Source organism: Syngnathus floridae, chromosome 18 (genome assembly GCF_059516105.1).
Source record: "Syngnathus floridae isolate MCC-2025c chromosome 18, RoL_Sflo_1.0, whole genome shotgun sequence".
Classification (NCBI taxonomy): domain Eukaryota; kingdom Metazoa; phylum Chordata; class Actinopteri; order Syngnathiformes; family Syngnathidae; genus Syngnathus; species Syngnathus floridae.
Window position 1 is genome coordinate 4,818,576 of NC_142430.1, and position 18,269 is coordinate 4,836,844.

The following is an 18,269-nucleotide window of genomic DNA, read 5'->3' on the forward strand; positions in this document are numbered from 1 at the left end:
CCTCATCCAAAATTCATGCATGTGACGTAAAGTGCTGCAAGTGAACATAAGAGAGTTTCACCAGTAGGTGGCGCTGTTTGCTTTGGGGTGACAACAAGCAAATAGAAGGTGAGATGAAGAAGTGTGATGGGTGTGACTCCACATGAAGTGAATGTTGTGTTGCAAAAGAGGGTCATTTTCATAAGTCATGTGCACGCACGGATGTTGCGTGTCAGCTTTCGATAGTGATACGCCGAGAAAAGACGGTGTCGGATGGCCGCAGTGACACAAAGTACATGTCGGTGAACTACTGAACTACAAACCTCTCACACGAGCTTCTTTATCCTGTTAGAAATGCACATGTGACCGTTAGCGATCGAGCTGGAGGAGGAAAATGATGCGAGAGAAGCGGCTCACCCATCATCTTGTAAGCGGCGGCGGAGATACCGTTGGTGTCGCTGGCCATGGGGTTGGGCTGCGGAGGCGGCGGCATGCTGGGCCGGTTTCGGGGTTTAGGGACGGGCCGCGGTCGGGGGAGCGAGCCCGTCTGGTAGGGCGACGGGGAAGCCGGGGTGACGTCTGAGCTGGGGGTGACAGGCGGCGGAGGGGAATCCGGAGGGGTGGGGGAGTCCGGCGGCGAGGGGTCCGCGCTCAGAGGATCCCCAGCGAGCTGAGTGGGGGAACTGGCTTGCGTCGGCGGCTCCGGGGGGGGATGGCTGGGGGCTTGGATGGGCGGCTGGTTACTGGAGTGGCGCCGGGGCGTGCTGTACACCTGAGAGTTGGGGGACGTGGAGGTCGGGGAGTGGCTAGAAAGGGGTCTCGGAGGGGGGCTTAAAGGCTGGGATGAGTTGACTGAAGTGGACGGCTGGCCTGGCGGAGGGTTTGGCGGCTTGGGGGGAGCGGGGGCCTGTTTCTTGAAAACTGAGGATTGTGGGAGGAAGTGAAAATCATTTTTTTTGTTGATGGACTGACTCGTGACTGCTTTCGTGAGTGCTCTCACCTCGACGCGTCATATGTGGACTGGTCGTGGTGCCCGTCTGGCCAGCGGATTGGCTCCCTGCTCCAGAACCGTTCCGCTGAAGCAGGGGGGTCGGTGCGGTTGTGGAGTCTCGCGGCTTTGAGTTGCTTGATGGAGGCAAAACAAGACAAAATTTAAAGTACAGAATCCCACACATGCAGGAGTTTGATGGAGTAATAAAAGTCCGTTGTCCCTCACCCTCCCAGAGAGCAGCAGAAGCAATCAAGCAGCTCTTACCTCAGCTCCTCCGTGTTCTGTGCCAGAAGCTGCTGAGCAGCAGCGAGCGCGGCGAGACCCTGTGCCAAGCTATGATGGCTATCAGGCCCCGCCGCCCCTGGCTGGGGCTCGGCCGAGGGCTGCGGGACCTGCCCGGTGCCTTGTCCCTGCCCTGTAGCCTCCACAGGGGGTAATGGTGGCTGGAAGGCGGGTGAGGTGTGCTGCTTTCTACCTAAGGTCGTACTGCCTCTACGGAGGGTGTGGTCCGAGTACTTGTTAGAGGTGCTACTGGGGGGGAGGACGGCGGAGAGAAAGTGAAGGAGACAAACAGAGAACACCACAGCAGTGATTACACCAGAAGAAGAATCATCATAAACCCAGAATGAACCCAACTGTGTGTGAGTAGGGGTTAGCAACTAAAAAGCAGAAAGGTTAGTTTCTGGGACCCCCAACAAGCAAGCAAAATCAAAGCTAGCAAAGCAAAGTGCTTAAAGGCCAGCTAAACAAACAACGGAAAGTAAAAAGCTGTTTACTTGTCTTTGCGGCTTGAGTCTGTCTCCGGGCTCACCAAACTGCCCGGTCTCTTCCTCTCAATTGTGCCACTGTCATAATCCAGATGATTGTTATGGTTGGATGAGGGTACGGGCATGGAGAACATGCCAGACACGTTGAAGTCCACATCTGAAAAAAAACAAAAACCCATCTTGCTCTATTCATTGGAGAGACTATTAACTGTGAAGGACTACAGGCCTTAAAATTGTTCAGAACCAGCTCCAAACTTCTCTGGGACGTAATGAAGACCTGAACCTACCCTCGGGAAAGAACCAATCAGCATGCTGGATGATGGGTTCGATTATGGACACCACATGCACAGATGTAGCCGCAGCCATTTCTGCCAAACTCCTGAAAGCAAGAACATTTTTATGATGCAACCAAAATGTTAACAGAATTATTTTTTTCTTCTTTTCTTCCATCATCATCAAACTCACCCTTCCGTCTTAGCCCAGAGCAGATTAGGTCCAAGGACAATGGCGATGTTACTGGGAGTCATTTTGTTGACTTCACTATCCTGAGCCAGTTTAGCGAGAAACTTCACCAGATACCTACACGCCGACGACAACGTCAGATAAAAGTTTGCAATTGGTGAAGCATTGTGGGAATTGAGGGCGGGCTTACCTCAGGTTGGTTTTGTTGTTTTTAGGTAGCTTATCGCATACAAGCCACAGAGCCTGAAGCCTCTTGTCCGAATCTGATAAACTGAAACAGAAGAAGCAAAGATGCACACTGATGATATTTTTTTTTCCTTCTCATTTGGAGGAAAATAAAAAGTGAAGGTCACATGTTTGTCTTGCCTGCATGCTTGTGTCCATTCATCATAAAGTTGGTGGGTCAATAAAGGTTCAGGGAGTTCTCTTAAGTAGGACTTCAGTGCTCCTAAAATTGCAGAAATATTTCAGAATTTCCGTCGTAGATAAAGACGAGTTCCGCTTTGGCTCGTACCGGCGACGGCATGGGGGTCGGAGTAGAACTCCTCCAGCTGTGAAGTGGAACAGTCCAGCGCTGCCTTGAGCTTTTTTAGCTTGGATGCCCCAGCTGCAATTCTGAACAGACCCTGACCACAAAGAAGACAAAATTAAGCAAAACCAAATCGAAATTATTTTCATTAATCATCATGCTAGCTGAGCGGGTGGCGTTTCCACATATGTAAACAAGCTATTTTAAGCTCGCTCTCCGTTAGCGGAACGGTTAATCGTCTCCACGGCACCGTGTGAGTTTTAATGAGCTGCGTCGGCACTTATTTCACTTCAGGCAGCAAAACAAACTTTTTTTTGGGGGGGGGGGGCTGCTTTACCTCTTCCTTCATGCCGGTCTCTAATAGCATCATGACACAGGCCTCTATAGGCAGGGCGATTTCCCTCCCGCTCCTTTTCAGGTGTTCATCCAGCGCAGTGCCAAAGGCGGGCTTCTCAATCCATGAATCTGAACGCAAATAGAGAAATTCCTCATGAGCACTCCATCATGAACCTTTTTTTTTTTTTAATTCAAAAACATTTGACTGTCACTCTGCTGTGGCCTGGAATTGGTCGAGGCAGCGTTTTTGTGGGGTCAACAGTTTAGGTGAAGCACTAAGTCAGCAGGATTGATTGTGCGGCTGTTTTGTGTGGCAGGTGTTGCGCAACTCAACTCTACACATTGAGCTGTGTGTAAAAAAAAAAAAAAAAAACCTTTGCTCTACCTTGTTGAGCCTGAATGGTTGGTAACACACTCTCCAGTAAAGTGAGAGATTTTCGATGATATTCCGCCTGCGCTTCGAGAAGCTACGGGAAGAGGAAAGAAGAAAAGGATGACAAACCAAACGACATTCCCACGGAAGCCAACGTGGGTTGACTTAAGGAACTCACCGTTAAGAAATAACAGGCGTAGTCTCCTTCCTTTGAGAAGAAACTATACATGTCTGCAGCAAGTTGGTCCTATTCAGGAAAAAAAAAACATAAAAAGTGAGCACATGCTCGGTGAGTCATAAATCCTCCTGTAAGGAAACACAACTCTACCCGAGCAGAAAGTATGACATAGTTCTTGCAGCAGAGCGACACTAAAACACACCAATGACCAATTTCAATAGACGACACACGCGGGCGGAAGCTGACGGGGCATTTTGGGACATCCGCGTGCGTCAGCAAACTGGCGGGGAAGGCCCGAAAGGTCTTGGAATGTTCACTCGCTGCTGTACTGTTTCGCCGGGGGCCTACGCAGACTATAAAAGGACAGCCGGTATTCCTTTTAAAAGTCACCTGATTGCTTTTGTTTACCTTGCAAACTTCCATTTTGATCATGGCCTCGTCCACCTCCTCCTTGAGAAGGTCCGCCTTGGCTGTCAGTGCTTGAGTGTTTGTTCCTGAGATTATCGATTTGGTCGCCTGCAACCATCTGCGTTTGGAGACGCCGCGATGTCAACGAATGAGTCGGAGCGGGAAAAAAAAATAAAAATATGGCGACGAGACAGACCTCGCTCTGGCGGAATCGTAGTCCAGCACTAACTTGGCCAACTGTTTCCTCTGTTTCAGAATATTAGGGATGTCCACCTACAAGAACATTTTTATTTGAAAAATCTGATTCATGACCCGCTTCTTATTTGGTTTCTGACCTCGGCAAGCTGGCTGAGAGGATCCAACACGTCTTTCTCTATCTGCAGCTCATGCTGCATCAGTTCGGACGCCAGACGACTCTCGGCGTCCCCGCATACCTCCATCATCTTCCTGTCGGTGCAGATTGGGACAACCTTGTGACTTTTTGGGAGCGAGGAGGAAAAAATTTGTCAAGCGATGAGCCAACTCACCCTATTAAAGAGTCTTCACCCAACTGATTTCCACCTTCCACCATAGCTTGGGACAACGCTGTCAGGGGAAGCTTTTTCTGCAGCGAATGGAAGAAAAACAAAATTAGATTAGTCTCAATCCGAAGCACTTGAAAATCAACCACAGCTTGTGTTCCTATTCCAAAAGCGTGAAGTCGAGGCCGATGGAAATGTCATCGAGACTTTCCATCGAGAGATGCATTCACAAAGTCAGGAAGAGGAAGTGAGCTTTCTGAGAAGAGAGCGGGAAGTTTAATGGGACACAAGAGGTGACTAGATGAAGTGAAGTTTTCTTTCCAAGCACCTTGAAAACAGGCAAAATGTATGCGTCCACCCAAAAAGTCATGCAAAGTGAATGGAAAGAGCTAAAGATAGTTTTTATTTTTTTAAAACAGGCTAAGATGATGGGGCATTTTTTATTTTTATTTACCTGACCATTTCCTGTATAGAGGCGTGGTACGGACTGGAGTGAGTGAAAAAAACAAAAACACCATAACGGATCAAGTTGCTATCTGGTGTTGGTGTTGGACCAGAACCAAAAGTCCACTCACGTGTCTTTTCTCGGCATCTGCGCCGATGTGTCCCTGTAGACACGAGACCATTTTTTTGTGTGTGTTGTGGGACACCACACGCACCAACTCCATCCGCCGCTCAATCTGTTCGATAAGACAAAAAAAACAATATTTTGCTTGATGGCTTTGAGTGGATTTGCCTCGAGGGGAGTTCAAAGTTCAGCCGTGATGGATAAGGCCGTTCCCGCAGAGCAGCGTTGGAATGTTATCTTGAAAGGCTCATCGGAAGCGTTTCCCATGGCAACGGTGGCCGTGTTAAAAAAAAAAAGGGCGTCGGGGTTACACAGGCTTTCTCCTGTCTGCGGCCCGGCGACACAGATCCGCTGTGTTTGCGATATAATACTCTCATTGATTAGCCGGTCAATGATGGGAGTCACAGTTATTTTGGTCGGAGGCCAAATGAAGGTCCTTGTGATGCCAGGTGCTCGAGCGGGTCGGTTAGCGTCAACAATGTAGCGCGGCATTTCCCTCGAGGAAATAAGGAAAAAGCTGCTTTATCTCTGAAAAAGCTGGCACCAGTAAAGGAAGAAAGCCGGGCTGAGTTTTAAAACAATGTTCCATGAGAACACCGGGGTCTGGAGGGGACCAAAAAAAAAAGGAGGATCAAGCAAATTCCAGACAATTGTGTTCCAAAAACAGAACTGAGTCAGAATTCCACCGCCTCCTTAAGCCGCCCCGTCTCCTTTTGGCCTCCCGTCGCTCTTACGTCACTCGTGACCCGTGGCGGCCCCCGGCATTCCCCAAACAGCTGGGTCGAGTAGAAACTCGCTAGACGCACGAGATCTATATAGCGCTACTCGGGGGTGAGCACGGTTCGTACTTGGCGCAAAAAAACAAAAAGGGGGATTCCCTTTATGGAGGAAATATTGGTTATGCATCACTAGGAAATGCCTTCCTTTCAAAACAGGAAACAGAATTTTCCAAAGGGTACCCACAGGGTGTGTCTCACCGGTTCTAAACAATTTGGGACAATCCCATGACGTACTACAGGCCAGGGAATCCCAGAAACAAAGAAAGTGCCTGTCTTGCTAACTCTATTTGTTTTTTGGTTTCTAAGAGAAAGGTAAAAAAAAAAAAAAAATGACTCACTCAGGGTGAGGTTAAATGTCAAGACTAATTTGCTGGCAATGGAAAAGTGTAGCAGAGGTTGCTTGCTTAAATTTCAAAGGAGCTCAACAGAAAAAGGATTTTTAAGACATATAAATCCAAAAATATGATGTTTGCTTATGTGTCGCTTATATAACAATTGCTGCAATCTTGTTTTCTCAAAGCGACATATTTGTGTTTGACCTGCATGGACGGCAACACCCAGTTGCACACAAAGAAGCTTCATGGCTGGAATGCCTTTGGTGAGCTGCCACTATTTGGCGACAACTCCACCTGTTTCCTCAAGCAGAGGTGTTAACAGGCACAAGGAGATGTTACACAGCACGCTGACCTCTGACCGCATGGCTCGGGGCTTCTTTGTTATTGTGGAAGTGTTTGGGCGAGTGTCCGTCAACAGTTCTTTGTTCATTGGGAAAAAGTGAAATCTTAAGATATCATTTGTCAAATTCAACCTAAATATATTTATTTATATACTTATTTTTGCTGTGTTGTTTTTATTTGAAATAAAATTGTCAGGATTTTAATTATATTCTATAGTTTTATTCTGTTGGCAGATAATTTTGCTTATTTTAGGCATTATTTTTCTCAATTTAAATTTTTTTTGTCTTAAAATTTCCAGTGGAATTTTTGCAGTATAGATCAAGTGAACGTCGTCACTAAAAGAATTTAGCACGAAATTTGTGCTTAATAAATTATTTTTTTTGTGAACAGGACGCTGTCACAGATTTTTGTCAAATGCTAGAAGAAAAAAACCATGTAGCATGAGCAACACGTAACAGATGCAGCCTTTCCCTGGATGAGGTAACAAGTGGTCACAGCCAAAGTCAGATTAATGGTTTACCTGTAAAAGGTCATCGCTGAGAACTTCTGTTTTCTCCGCTCTGCCAATGAGAAAGAAAAACAAAAACGGAATCCATCAATACCGAGAAAGCAAAAGTAGCCATGTTGGATGAAAATGAATGAAAACGATTTGGGGACGTTATCTGGTACAACCAATTCCACAAAAAATAGACAAAACAAAATACTAATTGCAAAAAACATGGCACCGGTTCAAACAGGGAGTTGTTTCAGCTCCAATTTATATGTGATGACTCACACGTGGAGAGCAACAACACAGCGGTGCCCTACCCGATCCTATAATTAGTCAGCTAATAGTTGGGCCCGGTGAGGTCAGACAGATTAAATTCAATTAAAGGGAGAGGGTGCAGTGAGAAAGAACTAATGCTAACACCTTCAACCATTGCTACTGTGACTCAGCAGACCGCAGCAATACATAAATGATACAATATGGGTTGTTCTCAGAAAGCGTGGTCCTTTAGAATCAATGGATTTTACTTGACTGTCAGCCATCTTGAATCCGCCACTCACTTTCCTTGTCGCTAAACAAGATGGTTTGACTGAAGTCAACCTGTAGACACTCTTGAGTCTGCAATTTAGGTAACAGGAGCTTTGAATGAGGCTGTGGTCTTGATGAACTGTAGTAACCCCATCAGAGCTGCAGAACAGCTGCTTTCCATTACAAACATGGAGGCAGCGAGCAGGCAGAAACAGCGAGACCGACACAGACGGGGAGGATAGTTTGGGGGTTCCATGGAAAGAAACACAAATACTGAGGTTCGGGGATGGTGGGGGGTTACGAGCGCTGAAGTAATCGAAAGCCAATGCATGGAAAGAAAAAATAAAAATCATGACGTGCAGAGAATGAAGCTGCGTAATAATGTATATGAACTGAACAGAACTTTCTGCTCAATTTGGGGGGGGGAAGCAAAAATATTATAAAGTGGGATTGTGAAGCCACGGTGTGGGATTACTTGTTCCGCTGTACGCGTTCAGACGAGACATTTATGTGGTTTGGGCGAAATGCTAATTGATGTAGTCATCAAACATGCCGAGCCTGTAACCCTGCATTTTCAAGCAAGCTAACGTGGACTGTCTTGGCTGCATGGGAATAAACTTTTTGCGAAAATGCGTGTTCCATCCCCAGTCGGGAACGGTAACCATGGTGATTTACTATCAAAGTGGAAGTGGAGTAACAGAAGCCTGTCACCGCAAGCACAATAGAGCTTCTGTTAGCAGACACCCCGCACAATCAGTGAGCTGATGAGCAGGGAGGGTCTTACTCTTTGCGACAGTTGGCAGCTTGAGGCAGACAGTAATGGATACTGGACCTGGATGAAAGGAACCGAGAGAATCATTGACCGACTCGGCCCGTGTTATTTCCTCTAATGCAACTGACCATGTGAGCAATCCATCTAGCGCTGGACTAACGCTAATTGTTGTTGCGCAACAATAAATGAAGTCATGATGCAGAATTTTTTAAAACTCGTTCACTGCCAATGACGGCTATAGACGTCCATTTTAACTGAGCTGGCAGTGACTTAGTTAACCATTAAAGAACCAAATATTTTGAACGGAAAATATTTGAATTAGCGCCAACTTTTCAACTTTTTCGGTCTCACCCATTTCAACTGGATGAAGAGCAAACTTTTACGGTTGAACATAAAGCTGTCTCGTCTCGCTTGTCACTAAACCATCTGACACACCTTACAGTCCCGAGGGCAGAGTCTCTTGACATTCAAGAAAACACCCATTTTCCCTTTATTCAATTGTGACATTGAGTCAGGAGGAAGTCGCCCTTCCGACGAAGACTGAATTAGTTCAGATTGCATAACGCTTAGTTAGCTGAGGCATCAGAAAGGATTATACAATGGTTTAGAAGGTGAGATCAATATTGCGCTGATTAATCAAACCAGATCAACCAAGTCAACAATTACGGATGTTTTTCTTTCACCGGACTTTAATGCCAATCTGAAATCATCACGTGTAGCTTGGCCATGCATCAATCTTGCCAACTCGGCGTCTCTTGCTAGAATGTGGCGGTTTGTCTCTGGGAGGCAGTTTCCTGTTTGCAAAAGCAGCAGAAGGAGAGATTTCCTCTCAGAGGCCGCATGCTGGACATAGCATACTGCCTTTTGCACAATCGCAGGAACCCAAGGGGGGCAACCGAGACGCAGACACGTTTGGTTTTTGCTGTAATCCAAAACAGCAAATCACCTGGAGGAGAGGAAGGAGACTTGCTCGTGCGTGAAAGTAATGCATTCTCTCATGCGTCTGCTTTCTGCATCAAGTTCCTCTCAGCTTTAATTTACAACTGGTTTAGCGTATGAAAGCATATTATGAGGATACCAGCCGCAGTGGCTCTTAAAGCTACTTAGTGAACATTATAGGCGTGCTCTTGTTTAGGTGCTACACACGCTGTTCATAAAAAAGTACAAGAGGTTTTTATAATCAAAAATATCTGCAGACATTATGAATAAAGTCAGTCAATTAAACACCATCTATGAATTACTTCCAGTCCGCTTTACATTTAATTTGCATGTCATTTATAGAGGCACAACTATGTCAATAATCATGGAAAGTATGCTTAGAATGTGCTACGCCTTATCTTCAAGCATATTAAAGTCATTATCTTATGATAAGGTATGATAAGGTACACATAAGGAGCATTGTAATTGCATCTCAAATTATTATAGTGCTTCATACAATGTTAACAGGCTGTATTCGACTTGGAACCTCATCTTACTGTTGCTTCTACATGCTGTAATGCAATTGAATTTTTTTTAAAGAATCCCTTTTTTCTTTAAACTAATTTGGGAACTACTGCAAAAAAAAAAGAAAAAACAACAACACATCGTCTCCATTCATGTGACATTCCTCTCACAGCCCCATAGCAAGACTTCACTGGATGAAGGAAAAGTTATGAAAGATAACACAATGCGCACACCTTATAAAGTCATATTACGGAAAATACACAAGAATAAATAACGCATTGTTGCAATACTTGCCTGCCAACTGTTTGATTGGCGAGCTGCTTCATGCGATTAAACTGCTTCTTCATTTTCTGTTCCGTTCCAGTCGAGTCCTCCGAAAGTTCACACTTGGAAAAAAATGTTGACTTGAGATTGTCATGAAGTTTGCACTGCCTCTCCCCGTTTTCAACTTTGCCAGCTGTCGCTATGACAGGCAAAACATGCGCGAGCCATTTGAGCCTAAAGCCAATTAACAAGAGTTGGTAGCTTGCTAGCTTCTACGTTCGCCTTTCCCAAGTGGAAATGTCTTCTGGATGGAGCAACGGCATGGTCCAAGAACTTGCTCTTCACCGGTTGCGGCGACCTTTTGCAGGGGCCCAGACGGTGCCCGGTTGTTGTTTGCTTGGTGACACCCGCTAGCCGACGAGCTAATCCGTCAAAACGCTTTTTCCCCCGTGCAAGAGGAGAGAGTGAACTGCAGGAGAGAGCGAGGGAGAGAGATAGATAGAAAGACGCTTGTCCACTAGAGGGCGCTAATGCAACACATAGCTGGTTGCCAAGCGCCAATAAACACCGAAGTAAACCCTCCTGCGCATTATTGTATTTATGTTCCAAACTTCACCGTTATAACTAGTCGTCCGAAAGTATGATACAAGGTTTGCTTTAAATTGTAATCAAATCTGTTTTAATCACTGTCATAGTGATCTTGTTATTCTGTTAGTAAGATGACGCATGTATCTTGGGTAATGCGCACAATCTGCTAGCATCGTTAGCCTGACAGCTAGCCTCCTGCAAGAGTGCAATGGTCAAGTTGTTTCAATTGGTGAGATTTTGCATTTAGGATCGTTCATGGCAACTCGGCACCCCTTCACAGACACGGACACTTCCGATGAAGCAGTGAGGGCAACGTGTGATGATGCCACGGCGTGCAAAAGGTGAACTTTGGTGAACCTGCACTGCCTGCTGTAACTTTGCTATTATTTTTCATGATGTCTGCTTTTTAGGTTCGCCATTAGTAAAGGCTACTGGAAAGATCCTTACATCCAATATTTTGTGAGATCTATTGGTGAGCGGAAGGCACCCGAAATCAATCGAGGTAAACAATGCTTCCCATGATGATCCAGCGACTGTCACGTGATCACTGTTTGCCATTGTCTTATCTAACAGGTTATTATGGCCGTGTTAAAGGTGTCAACCATCTCCTTGATGCATTCATAAGGAAAACAGAATGTGATTGTCAAATTATCAACCTTGGTGCTGGGCTGGACACCGCCTTCTGGAGACTTAAGGTCAGTTTGCCAGCCAACCGAGTGTAACATGATCATCATAATCATCTTCTGCAAGGTTTGAAGTGATCATGGTGTGTTTGAAACAGGATGAAGACCTTCTGCCCATTAAGTATTTTGAAATTGACTTTCCTACTGTTGTGGCCAGGAAAATCCACTATATAAAGTAAGCTAATCAGTTTATATTTTCATTTGTATTGTAGAGATTAATACATTTATTTGTATGTTTTTGATTTACCTAGGTCCAAACCACACTTGTCCAAGCCCATCATCGAAACCCATTCAACAGATTCCTTGCTACTAGGTAAAGTTTATGATGATGTCATTGTTAGTTTACACCTAATGTGCATTTATTTCATCAGACACCCACAGCCTTGACTCCGATCGGTATTGCATCATCGGTGTGGATCTTCGAGACGTAGCTACCTTGGATGAGAAGTTGAAAAAGTTCCATCTTAACCCAGAGTATGTGAGCATGAAATGTGGGTTTCATCTCAATACTGAAGATGAAAATGTACTCGCAGTGGCTGATTTTAAACTGTGCCGCCTTCTGTTTTCTAGGTTGCCTACATTGTTGCTTTCAGAATGTGTGCTGGTTTACATGACGCCCACTCAGTCCTCCAATTTAGTTCGCTGGGCTGCTGACACCTTTCACACTGCCATGTTCATCAACTACGAGCAGGTAACATTCATGCAGAGATAGTTTGATTTACAAGTGCCCCGATAATCCAAAGGTTTTACGTGTTCAGGTGAACATGAGCGACCGGTTTGGCCAGGTGATGATTGAGAACCTGCAGCGGCGTCAGTGCACGCTGGCTGGTGTCGATGTATGCCGATCTCTGGACTCTCAGGTAATTCTATCAATTTTATAATTAACTTCACAATTAAAAAGCTTTTCATATAAAAATTACTTGCAGAAGGATCGATTTCTCAGGTCTGGCTGGGATCATGCCGATGCTCTGGATATGGTTACGGTCTACAGTTTGCTTCCACAGGATGATGTGGCAAGGTAGTTTTTATCTTTATCTCATCAGACCACTTTTTTTTTTTTTTACTGTAATTAGAAATATTTTTTTTTCTCAATATTGCTCTTATTTACTGCAGAATCGAGCGATTAGAGTTCCTCGATGAGAAGGAACTTTTGCAGCAACTCCTTCAGCACTACAGCATCTGCTGGGCCACCAAGGACAGGCACAGTCTGGGTAAAAATACTTTTTTGTCTTTAGCTCATGTTGTAACCCGACCAACGCCATATTCTGTTTCATCAGGTTTGTCAACTCTGGCGTTTTGACTGAAGTTTCTCTGTGAGTAGTTATATGGAAAAGGAGACCTGGATTTATCATATGTGCATCATTGGATTTGTTCTGCCGGCTTTTCATCAAGCCATTTGTGGCCAGTGCAGACAAAAACAATCAAACCTCTTTGCATGTCATTTGTAAGCCAACTCATCAAGGTGGAATAGTGAAAGAATGTCTTTTAAAAAAACAAAAAAAGTGCCATTTCCTTTATTTATTGATGAATTGCTCATCCCTACTCCTTTCCATAAATGCTCAAAGCAGAACGGAAAATACACACTGTACTTCTGGATTTGCTTGTGTTATTTTAATACCATGAAATTGAATCTATATTAAATATCTGAATGTTGTCAATTGAATAATTTGTTTTCTGTATTTTCCCCACATTTACTCTGAAAAAAACATAGCTGCCCAGTGTCAAACAAGGCATTGTGTTATTGTAAAGTTTAAAAAAAAAAAAAAATGCACTTATACAAACTAGAAAGGACAAACTTAGGTTACACAAATTGTACCTGTCTGCTAATACAGAAAACATTCACTCCCAATATACTTCAAAATACTTAAATCTGGTAAGCATGCATATACCTGTGCCAATTCTCAACAATAGATTGATTTACATTTCAGTAGTTAGTCTTAGAATACAAACAAATATCAAAATAAAAAAGTCAAGATAGATACTTAGTCACATGACATTTGTGACGATTTTCCATGCAAAAGTACAATAGAAAAACACTACAATGTAGGATAAATTAAGATTAGTAGCACAAAATGTCAAATTAAATGAGTGCAACTGTCCACTAGAGGGCGACAAATGATGACAATTCCATAAAGAACAAATGAAGTGGGAGCCAACAAAATAGGATTTCTAAAATGGTTGATACGGTCCACAAGTGTGTCGCAATCAGATTGTACATTTTAAAAGTGCTTTAACTCGATGTTATGCAGTTAATGATTTTTCCGTTGGTCTTTTTAACAATTGAAAAAAATTAAAGAAAAGGAAAACTTGACAAGCAATCTTCTTATTGCTGCTCGGCTCTCAGCATTCACACAACAAAATGTCTCTTGCAATTCCTTACTTGTTTTTTTTTTTTTTTGGAGGGGGGGGTGTATTTAGCGGGAGGAGTTGGAACTGGACCGAGACTGGTGGCGACGGCGGACAGGTGATCGAGACCTACGCCGCACTGGGGAGCGTCGCCTTGGCGACCGGGGAGACCTGAAAGAACAGTGACATTTATTTGAAATGCCGCTTTGGGTTGGCGTGTGCACGACCCTGCTGCTGTTCACCTCCTCCTCATTCGAGGCGGAGATCGTCGCCACATCGGGGGTGGAGGTGGCATTCTGCGGGGAGGCGAAATCCTCCGAGGTGGGGGCCGCACTGTAGGAGTCAGGACGGCTATGACTGTAATCTCCTGACCGTCAATCTGCCCTGGAAGAAAATACCAAAAATAAAATCATCTCAACATTAATGCCTTCAAATCCCACCACGGCCATCTTGTACCTCCATCCATGTGTTTGAGTGCCTTCTCTGCTTCCTCAGGGGTCTCAAACTCGATGTAGGCGTAGCCCTTAGACAGATGAGGGTGAATCCGGTTCATGGGCATGTCAATCATCTTGATCTTGCCGTAGGTGGAGAAAATCTCCTGGACATGTTCCTTCACAAAGCAAACAGACTCTTTGATAATGAATAACTCTTTTATCCTTTACTTAACTGCCAAGTCATTACTAATAAACCTTATGACATCATTTGTTGGTCACACATTAACAAAAGAACCACTTTGATTCAATCTAGTCTTCAATTACTAATGTATTTGTAAAAATAAAATAAAAAAATAAACGCCCTGACTCCTAATCTACATGCATATCTGTTTTGAGTAACCTTGATGACATTTCTTGTCAGCCGGCCCAGGTAGACCTTGGTAGGTTTTGAAGCGGGACTTCTCCGTCGCCGGTCCCGATCCCGATCATCTTTCTTGACCACTTTGGACCTGTCGTCAGTGAATAGTCAGCTCTGTTAGTTTGTCCTATGTACACGAAATCTGAATACTTTCTGTGGTTTGAATACAAAATACAACAGGGCATTTTGTACTTTGAGGGGGAGCGCCGTCTGTTTTGTCGTTGTCGGTTGGGGCTTGGCGAGGACGACGATGATGAGGATGAGCGGGAGCTCGAAGAACCGGAGGAGCTTGTGGATGAGCTGGAACTTGAACCCGAGCCGCTACTGGAAGTTGAACTGCACCAACAAGTGGGAGGAAAATAATTTTGCTCACAGGTACACAGGATGTTTTAGTTGATATATTTAAGAACTTCCACATTTTTTTAAATGAAGCATGTCTGACCTGCTGCTCCCACTTGAAGCACCGCGGCGTGTTTGGCTCTTCACTTTGCCCTGATCTTTTTCAGCCCCATCTTTTGAGGCTGCGGATTTCCGTTTACCTTTTTGCTTACCCTTGTCATCCTCCTTTTTGATTGGCGAAGGCACACTGTTGGATTACAACTCAGATTAAATTTCACTACTGAAATGGACAACTGCATGTCTCAAAATAGTTCCAAACATTTACTGCGTGCAGACAAAACTGCTCTAGAGAAAACTACAGTTAATGTCAGTTATTATATAAAAGCAAAGACAATGCATAAAACTCAATCGACAGAAATGTTTTGATATATTTGACTTAAAGTTAAAACATGATGACAAACTGACCAATTGCTTTCATCCAACGTTTGTATCTTATGCTAGCAATAACTAAGTACTTCACATAAACTTAATAAACACTTCAGATGCACTCACATTTGTAAATCAAGACCCATTCCTTAATGTGATGCGATTAGTCTATATATTTCTCTGCGAGGAACAAAATAAAGATATTAGCTTTTGTTTGTCCTCCTACGTGCGACAATAGTCGCATTTTGATGACGCAATGACAACATACCCAATCAGAACCCATACCGCATTATTTAAGAAATTATCCCTCAAATTATTCTTCCAGGAAAAATATATTGACTAAAACACTGTGTTAGTTAATTTAAGGTTATGGAGACGTAAACCAGCACTACTTAATTTAATACTCTTGTGTTAGTGATGTTTTAATACCAATTATAAGAGGGCGCAATGAGTAGTCTTCTCCTTACAGTAAACGATGAGGTAATACATCTAGAACACTAGCATTACAAAGTCACTTTCGTTTATTAACGCCCGTTATTCTGCCTGACAACCTTGGCAGGTTGTTTTGAAAAGACCAAAGATCCGATCAGCATCTCATCTGCGATATTAAGACATTGCTTTTTGTTGTGGGACTGCCATGTCTCACACGAAGCCGGCAGGAAATGCCCAAGAAGAAGCAACCAGCAAATCATCAGGTTCCAAAACACTTGCTCTGACAGTCTGCTCTGCTGCAATCGGAGGCACCTTCGAGTATGGATACAATATATCAATCATCAATTCTCCCACCATCTACATCCAGACGTTCATCAATGATACCTACACAGAACGCAGTGGGTCAAGCTTGGCGACCACTCACGTGACTCTGGTTTGGACTCTTATAGTATCAGCTTTCCCACTGGGAGGTCTCGTCGGGGCCCTTCTTGCTGGACCAATGGCAGTGCGCTTTGGAAGGAAAAAGTCTCTTCTCTTCAATAACTCATTTTTGCTCGTAGCTTCTGTTTTTGTTCTGCTGTGCAGAGTTGCAAGATCATTCGAGATGATCATCTTGGCTCGGTTCCTGGTAGGCATTAATTCAGGGGTCAGTATGAATGTCCAGCCAATGTACTTTGGAGAAAGCGCCCCTAAACATCTCAGGGGCGCTGTGGCGTTTTCATCTGCTGTTTTCACAGCCTTTGGGATTTTCTTAGGTCAAGTTGTGGGACTGACGGAGGTGTTGGGAACAGAACCTCTCTGGCACTACTTACTCGCCAGCAACATGCTTCCAGGTTTAATCCAGATGCTGACGCTACCCTGGTTCCCAGAAAGCCCTAGATATCTTCTCATCGACAGGGGGGACAAAGAAGCGTGCGTTCGGGCACTTGAACGACTCCGTGATGGCGGTAATCCAGATCTGGAGATACAGGAAATACTAGAGGAACAGCAAAAGTATTCCGATCTTGGCTCTGCAGCTTCCGCAAAAACACCCTGGTCTCTTTTTAAGGATCCTGACCTACGAGCTCAACTCCGGACTGTCATGGTGGCGAGCAGCGCCATGATGCTCTGCGGCAATGACTCCATCTACTTCTACGCGTCCTACATCTTCCTTCAGGCGGACATCCCTGCTGATAAAATCCAATACGCCACTATCGGCACAGGCGCATCTGAACTGACGGCTTCCATCTTGAGCAACCTCTTGATCGAACGAGTAGGCCGCAGGTGTCTCCTGGTTGGCGGCTACACTCTTATGTCGTGCTGGTCCATCGTCTTCACTGTCGCCCTCACGCTCCAAAAACAAGGAGTCGAAGGAATGCCTTACCTCAGCATGGCGTGTGTGTTTGCCTATATCCTTAGTTTCGGCTTGGGCCCGGCTGGCGTGACCGGGATCCTGCCTGCGGAGATTTTCGACCAATCAGCTCGGCCGGCAGCTTACATGGTCGCCGGATCGCTCATGTGGCTCAGTCTGTTCTTAGTAGGAATGATTTTTCCCTTCATCGTCAAGAGCTTAGGTAGCCTTTGCTTGCTGCCATTCTTAGCTGTATGTTTACTGTCGGCCATGTTTTTGGGGCTCACGGTCCCGGAGACTAAAGGCAAGAGCCTGGCTGAGATCACAGAAGAATTCGATAAAAAGAATAAACGGAAAATACGGGCAAAACGATTGGACGAGCCAACGGAGGAGTTCAACATGCAAGAGGAAGTCACCAGCTTCTCTTCTTTACCAGAAGGTCTTGACCTTGAAGACTGAACTCAGGGAATGTGTCTTAAAGGCGTGCTGCTTCACATTAATTTTAAATTTATGAGCATATAAGGGATGTGTAGCAAAATCTATTTTTTTTAATTGAATCATATGCTGCAATATTCGCAAAATTAGGGAAAGATGCCCTTGAGCATGTTTACAGAAATTCATTTATTATGCGCACTTTACTGAAACGATCACGCTCCACTTTTTTCGTGCCATTTGTTATTTAAGAACACCGCGTGCTTGGTTTTTGTGTAATCATTTACAGCACCAAAGATTTGACTTCAAGTTTTCACTTGAACGAGCAGTGACGCTCAAGTTAACAGAGTTCGAAATACATCCGTGCAATATAGATGCTCCTTTTTGTATGTTTTTCTTCTCAGGCTGTTAAATTATTTCTGAGCAGAACGTCAACTCTGAACAAAAACAAACAACCCAAGTTTTTGTTCATGCATGATGCATATCTCTCTACTTTTTGTCAATATTGTTCCTGCCAAAGATATTTATCCCCCCACCACTTCCTATTTCTCGTGCATATATAATTAGTTGGTCATTTAATTTCTACCTTGTGCAAATAAAACTGATATCCCGAAGCACTTTTTGCTTGAATTACTTTGTGACTTTACTTGTTCAAGTCAAATTGGGTTACCTGGACCTTGAAGGTCATCACACAAGCCATTTAAGTTCTTCTTAAGCAAAGTTAAGCAGCACTGTTTATATGTAACCACCCAGCATTACAATGAACTTAAATCTTGGCC

General features: G+C 44.3%; 4 protein-coding genes across 12 annotated transcripts in view; 2 read left to right on the plus strand and 2 right to left on the minus strand.

Annotated features, from left to right (window-relative positions):
- The window catches only part of arhgap17a (Rho GTPase activating protein 17a), a 12,142-nt gene extending 1,577 nt beyond the window's left edge, over nt 1-10,565 (minus strand). The window contains exons 1-21 of one of the 6 annotated variants that reach the window (XM_088359323.1): nt 10,093-10,565; nt 7,089-7,128; nt 5,120-5,224; nt 4,999-5,031; nt 4,551-4,627; nt 4,359-4,470; nt 4,220-4,296; nt 4,024-4,141; nt 3,616-3,684; nt 3,450-3,531; nt 3,066-3,193; nt 2,714-2,825; nt 2,566-2,647; nt 2,390-2,470; nt 2,203-2,316; nt 2,025-2,116; nt 1,747-1,894; nt 1,235-1,501; nt 980-1,104; nt 397-900; nt 303-324 (exon numbers count right to left, since the gene is read on the minus strand). In XM_088359323.1, coding sequence (XP_088215449.1) covers nt 320-324; nt 397-900; nt 980-1,104; nt 1,235-1,501; nt 1,747-1,894; nt 2,025-2,116; nt 2,203-2,316; nt 2,390-2,470; nt 2,566-2,647; nt 2,714-2,825; nt 3,066-3,193; nt 3,450-3,531; nt 3,616-3,684; nt 4,024-4,141; nt 4,220-4,296; nt 4,359-4,470; nt 4,551-4,627; nt 4,999-5,031; nt 5,120-5,224; nt 7,089-7,128; nt 10,093-10,145 — 2,424 coding nt within the window. In that variant the 5' untranslated portion in view covers nt 10,146-10,565 and the 3' untranslated portion in view covers nt 303-319. The remainder of the gene's footprint in view (nt 1-302; nt 325-396; nt 901-979; nt 1,105-1,234; nt 1,502-1,746; nt 1,895-2,024; nt 2,117-2,202; nt 2,317-2,389; nt 2,471-2,565; nt 2,648-2,713; nt 2,826-3,065; nt 3,194-3,449; nt 3,532-3,615; nt 3,685-4,023; nt 4,142-4,219; nt 4,297-4,358; nt 4,471-4,550; nt 4,628-4,998; nt 5,032-5,119; nt 5,225-7,088; nt 7,129-10,092) is intronic. The other 5 variants (XM_088359322.1, XM_088359319.1, XM_088359318.1 and 2 more) reach the window with 5 other exon arrangements.
- lcmt1 (leucine carboxyl methyltransferase 1) lies at nt 10,563-12,991 on the plus strand. Of its 3 annotated transcripts, none has more exons than XM_088359328.1 (12): nt 10,563-10,712; nt 10,898-10,991; nt 11,061-11,152; nt 11,245-11,345; nt 11,432-11,508; nt 11,585-11,646; nt 11,705-11,807; nt 11,904-12,024; nt 12,092-12,193; nt 12,260-12,351; nt 12,447-12,544; nt 12,611-12,991. In XM_088359328.1, exons 1-12 carry the CDS (start codon nt 10,703-10,705, stop codon nt 12,631-12,633), a joined length of 975 nt encoding a protein of 324 aa, XP_088215454.1. In that variant the 5' UTR covers nt 10,563-10,702; the 3' UTR covers nt 12,634-12,991. The 3 variants fall into 3 exon arrangements, with proteins under 3 accessions (XP_088215454.1, XP_088215453.1, XP_088215456.1); XM_088359327.1 differs by having other exon boundaries at nt 10,565-10,712; nt 11,224-11,345; XM_088359330.1 differs by having other exon boundaries at nt 10,583-10,712; nt 10,931-10,991; nt 11,224-11,345.
- On the minus strand, nt 12,837-15,579 carry LOC148382399 (uncharacterized). The gene is made up of 7 exons (XM_088359331.1): nt 15,423-15,579; nt 14,974-15,117; nt 14,724-14,867; nt 14,514-14,622; nt 14,136-14,289; nt 13,922-14,063; nt 12,837-13,850 (listed from the first exon to the last, which is right to left on the minus strand). Exons 1-7 carry the CDS (start codon nt 15,440-15,442, stop codon nt 13,748-13,750), a joined length of 816 nt encoding a protein of 271 aa, XP_088215457.1. The 5' UTR covers nt 15,443-15,579; the 3' UTR covers nt 12,837-13,747.
- A 660-nt stretch (nt 15,580-16,239) lies between these two features.
- LOC148382400 (solute carrier family 2, facilitated glucose transporter member 11-like) lies at nt 16,240-18,107 on the plus strand. Of its 2 annotated transcripts, none has more exons than XM_088359325.1 (2): nt 16,240-16,374; nt 16,484-18,107. In XM_088359325.1, the coding sequence occupies exon 2, from the start codon at nt 16,552-16,554 to the stop codon at nt 17,515-17,517; it is 966 nt and encodes a 321-aa protein (XP_088215451.1). In that variant the 5' UTR covers nt 16,240-16,374; nt 16,484-16,551; the 3' UTR covers nt 17,518-18,107. The 2 variants fall into 2 exon arrangements, with proteins under 2 accessions (XP_088215451.1, XP_088215452.1); XM_088359326.1 differs by lacking the exon at nt 16,240-16,374 and having other exon boundaries at nt 16,542-16,675; nt 16,777-18,107.
- The last annotated feature ends 162 nt before the right edge of the window (nt 18,108-18,269 follow it).

Excerpts from the sequence above, each read along its gene's own strand:
- lcmt1 (XM_088359327.1), top strand. Across the intron at positions 11,647-11,704 it reads AACAGATTCCTTGCTACTAG|ACACCCACAGCCTTGACTCC; the intron begins GTAAAGTTTATG and ends TTATTTCATCAG. Across the intron at positions 12,352-12,446 it reads CCACAGGATGATGTGGCAAG|AATCGAGCGATTAGAGTTCC; the intron begins GTAGTTTTTATC and ends TATTTACTGCAG.
- LOC148382399 (XM_088359331.1), bottom strand. The coding sequence starts at position 15,442 with ATGGGTCTTGATTTACAAAT. Across the intron at positions 14,623-14,723 it reads AGACGGCGCTCCCCCTCAAA|GTCCAAAGTGGTCAAGAAAG; the intron begins GTACAAAATGCC and ends CACTGACGACAG. Across the intron at positions 13,851-13,921 it reads CCGCCTCGAATGAGGAGGAG|GTCTCCCCGGTCGCCAAGGC; the intron begins GTGAACAGCAGC and ends CTGTTCTTTCAG.
- LOC148382400 (XM_088359325.1), top strand. The coding sequence starts at position 16,552 with ATGCTTCCAGGTTTAATCCAGATGCTGACGCTACCCTGGTTCCCAGAA.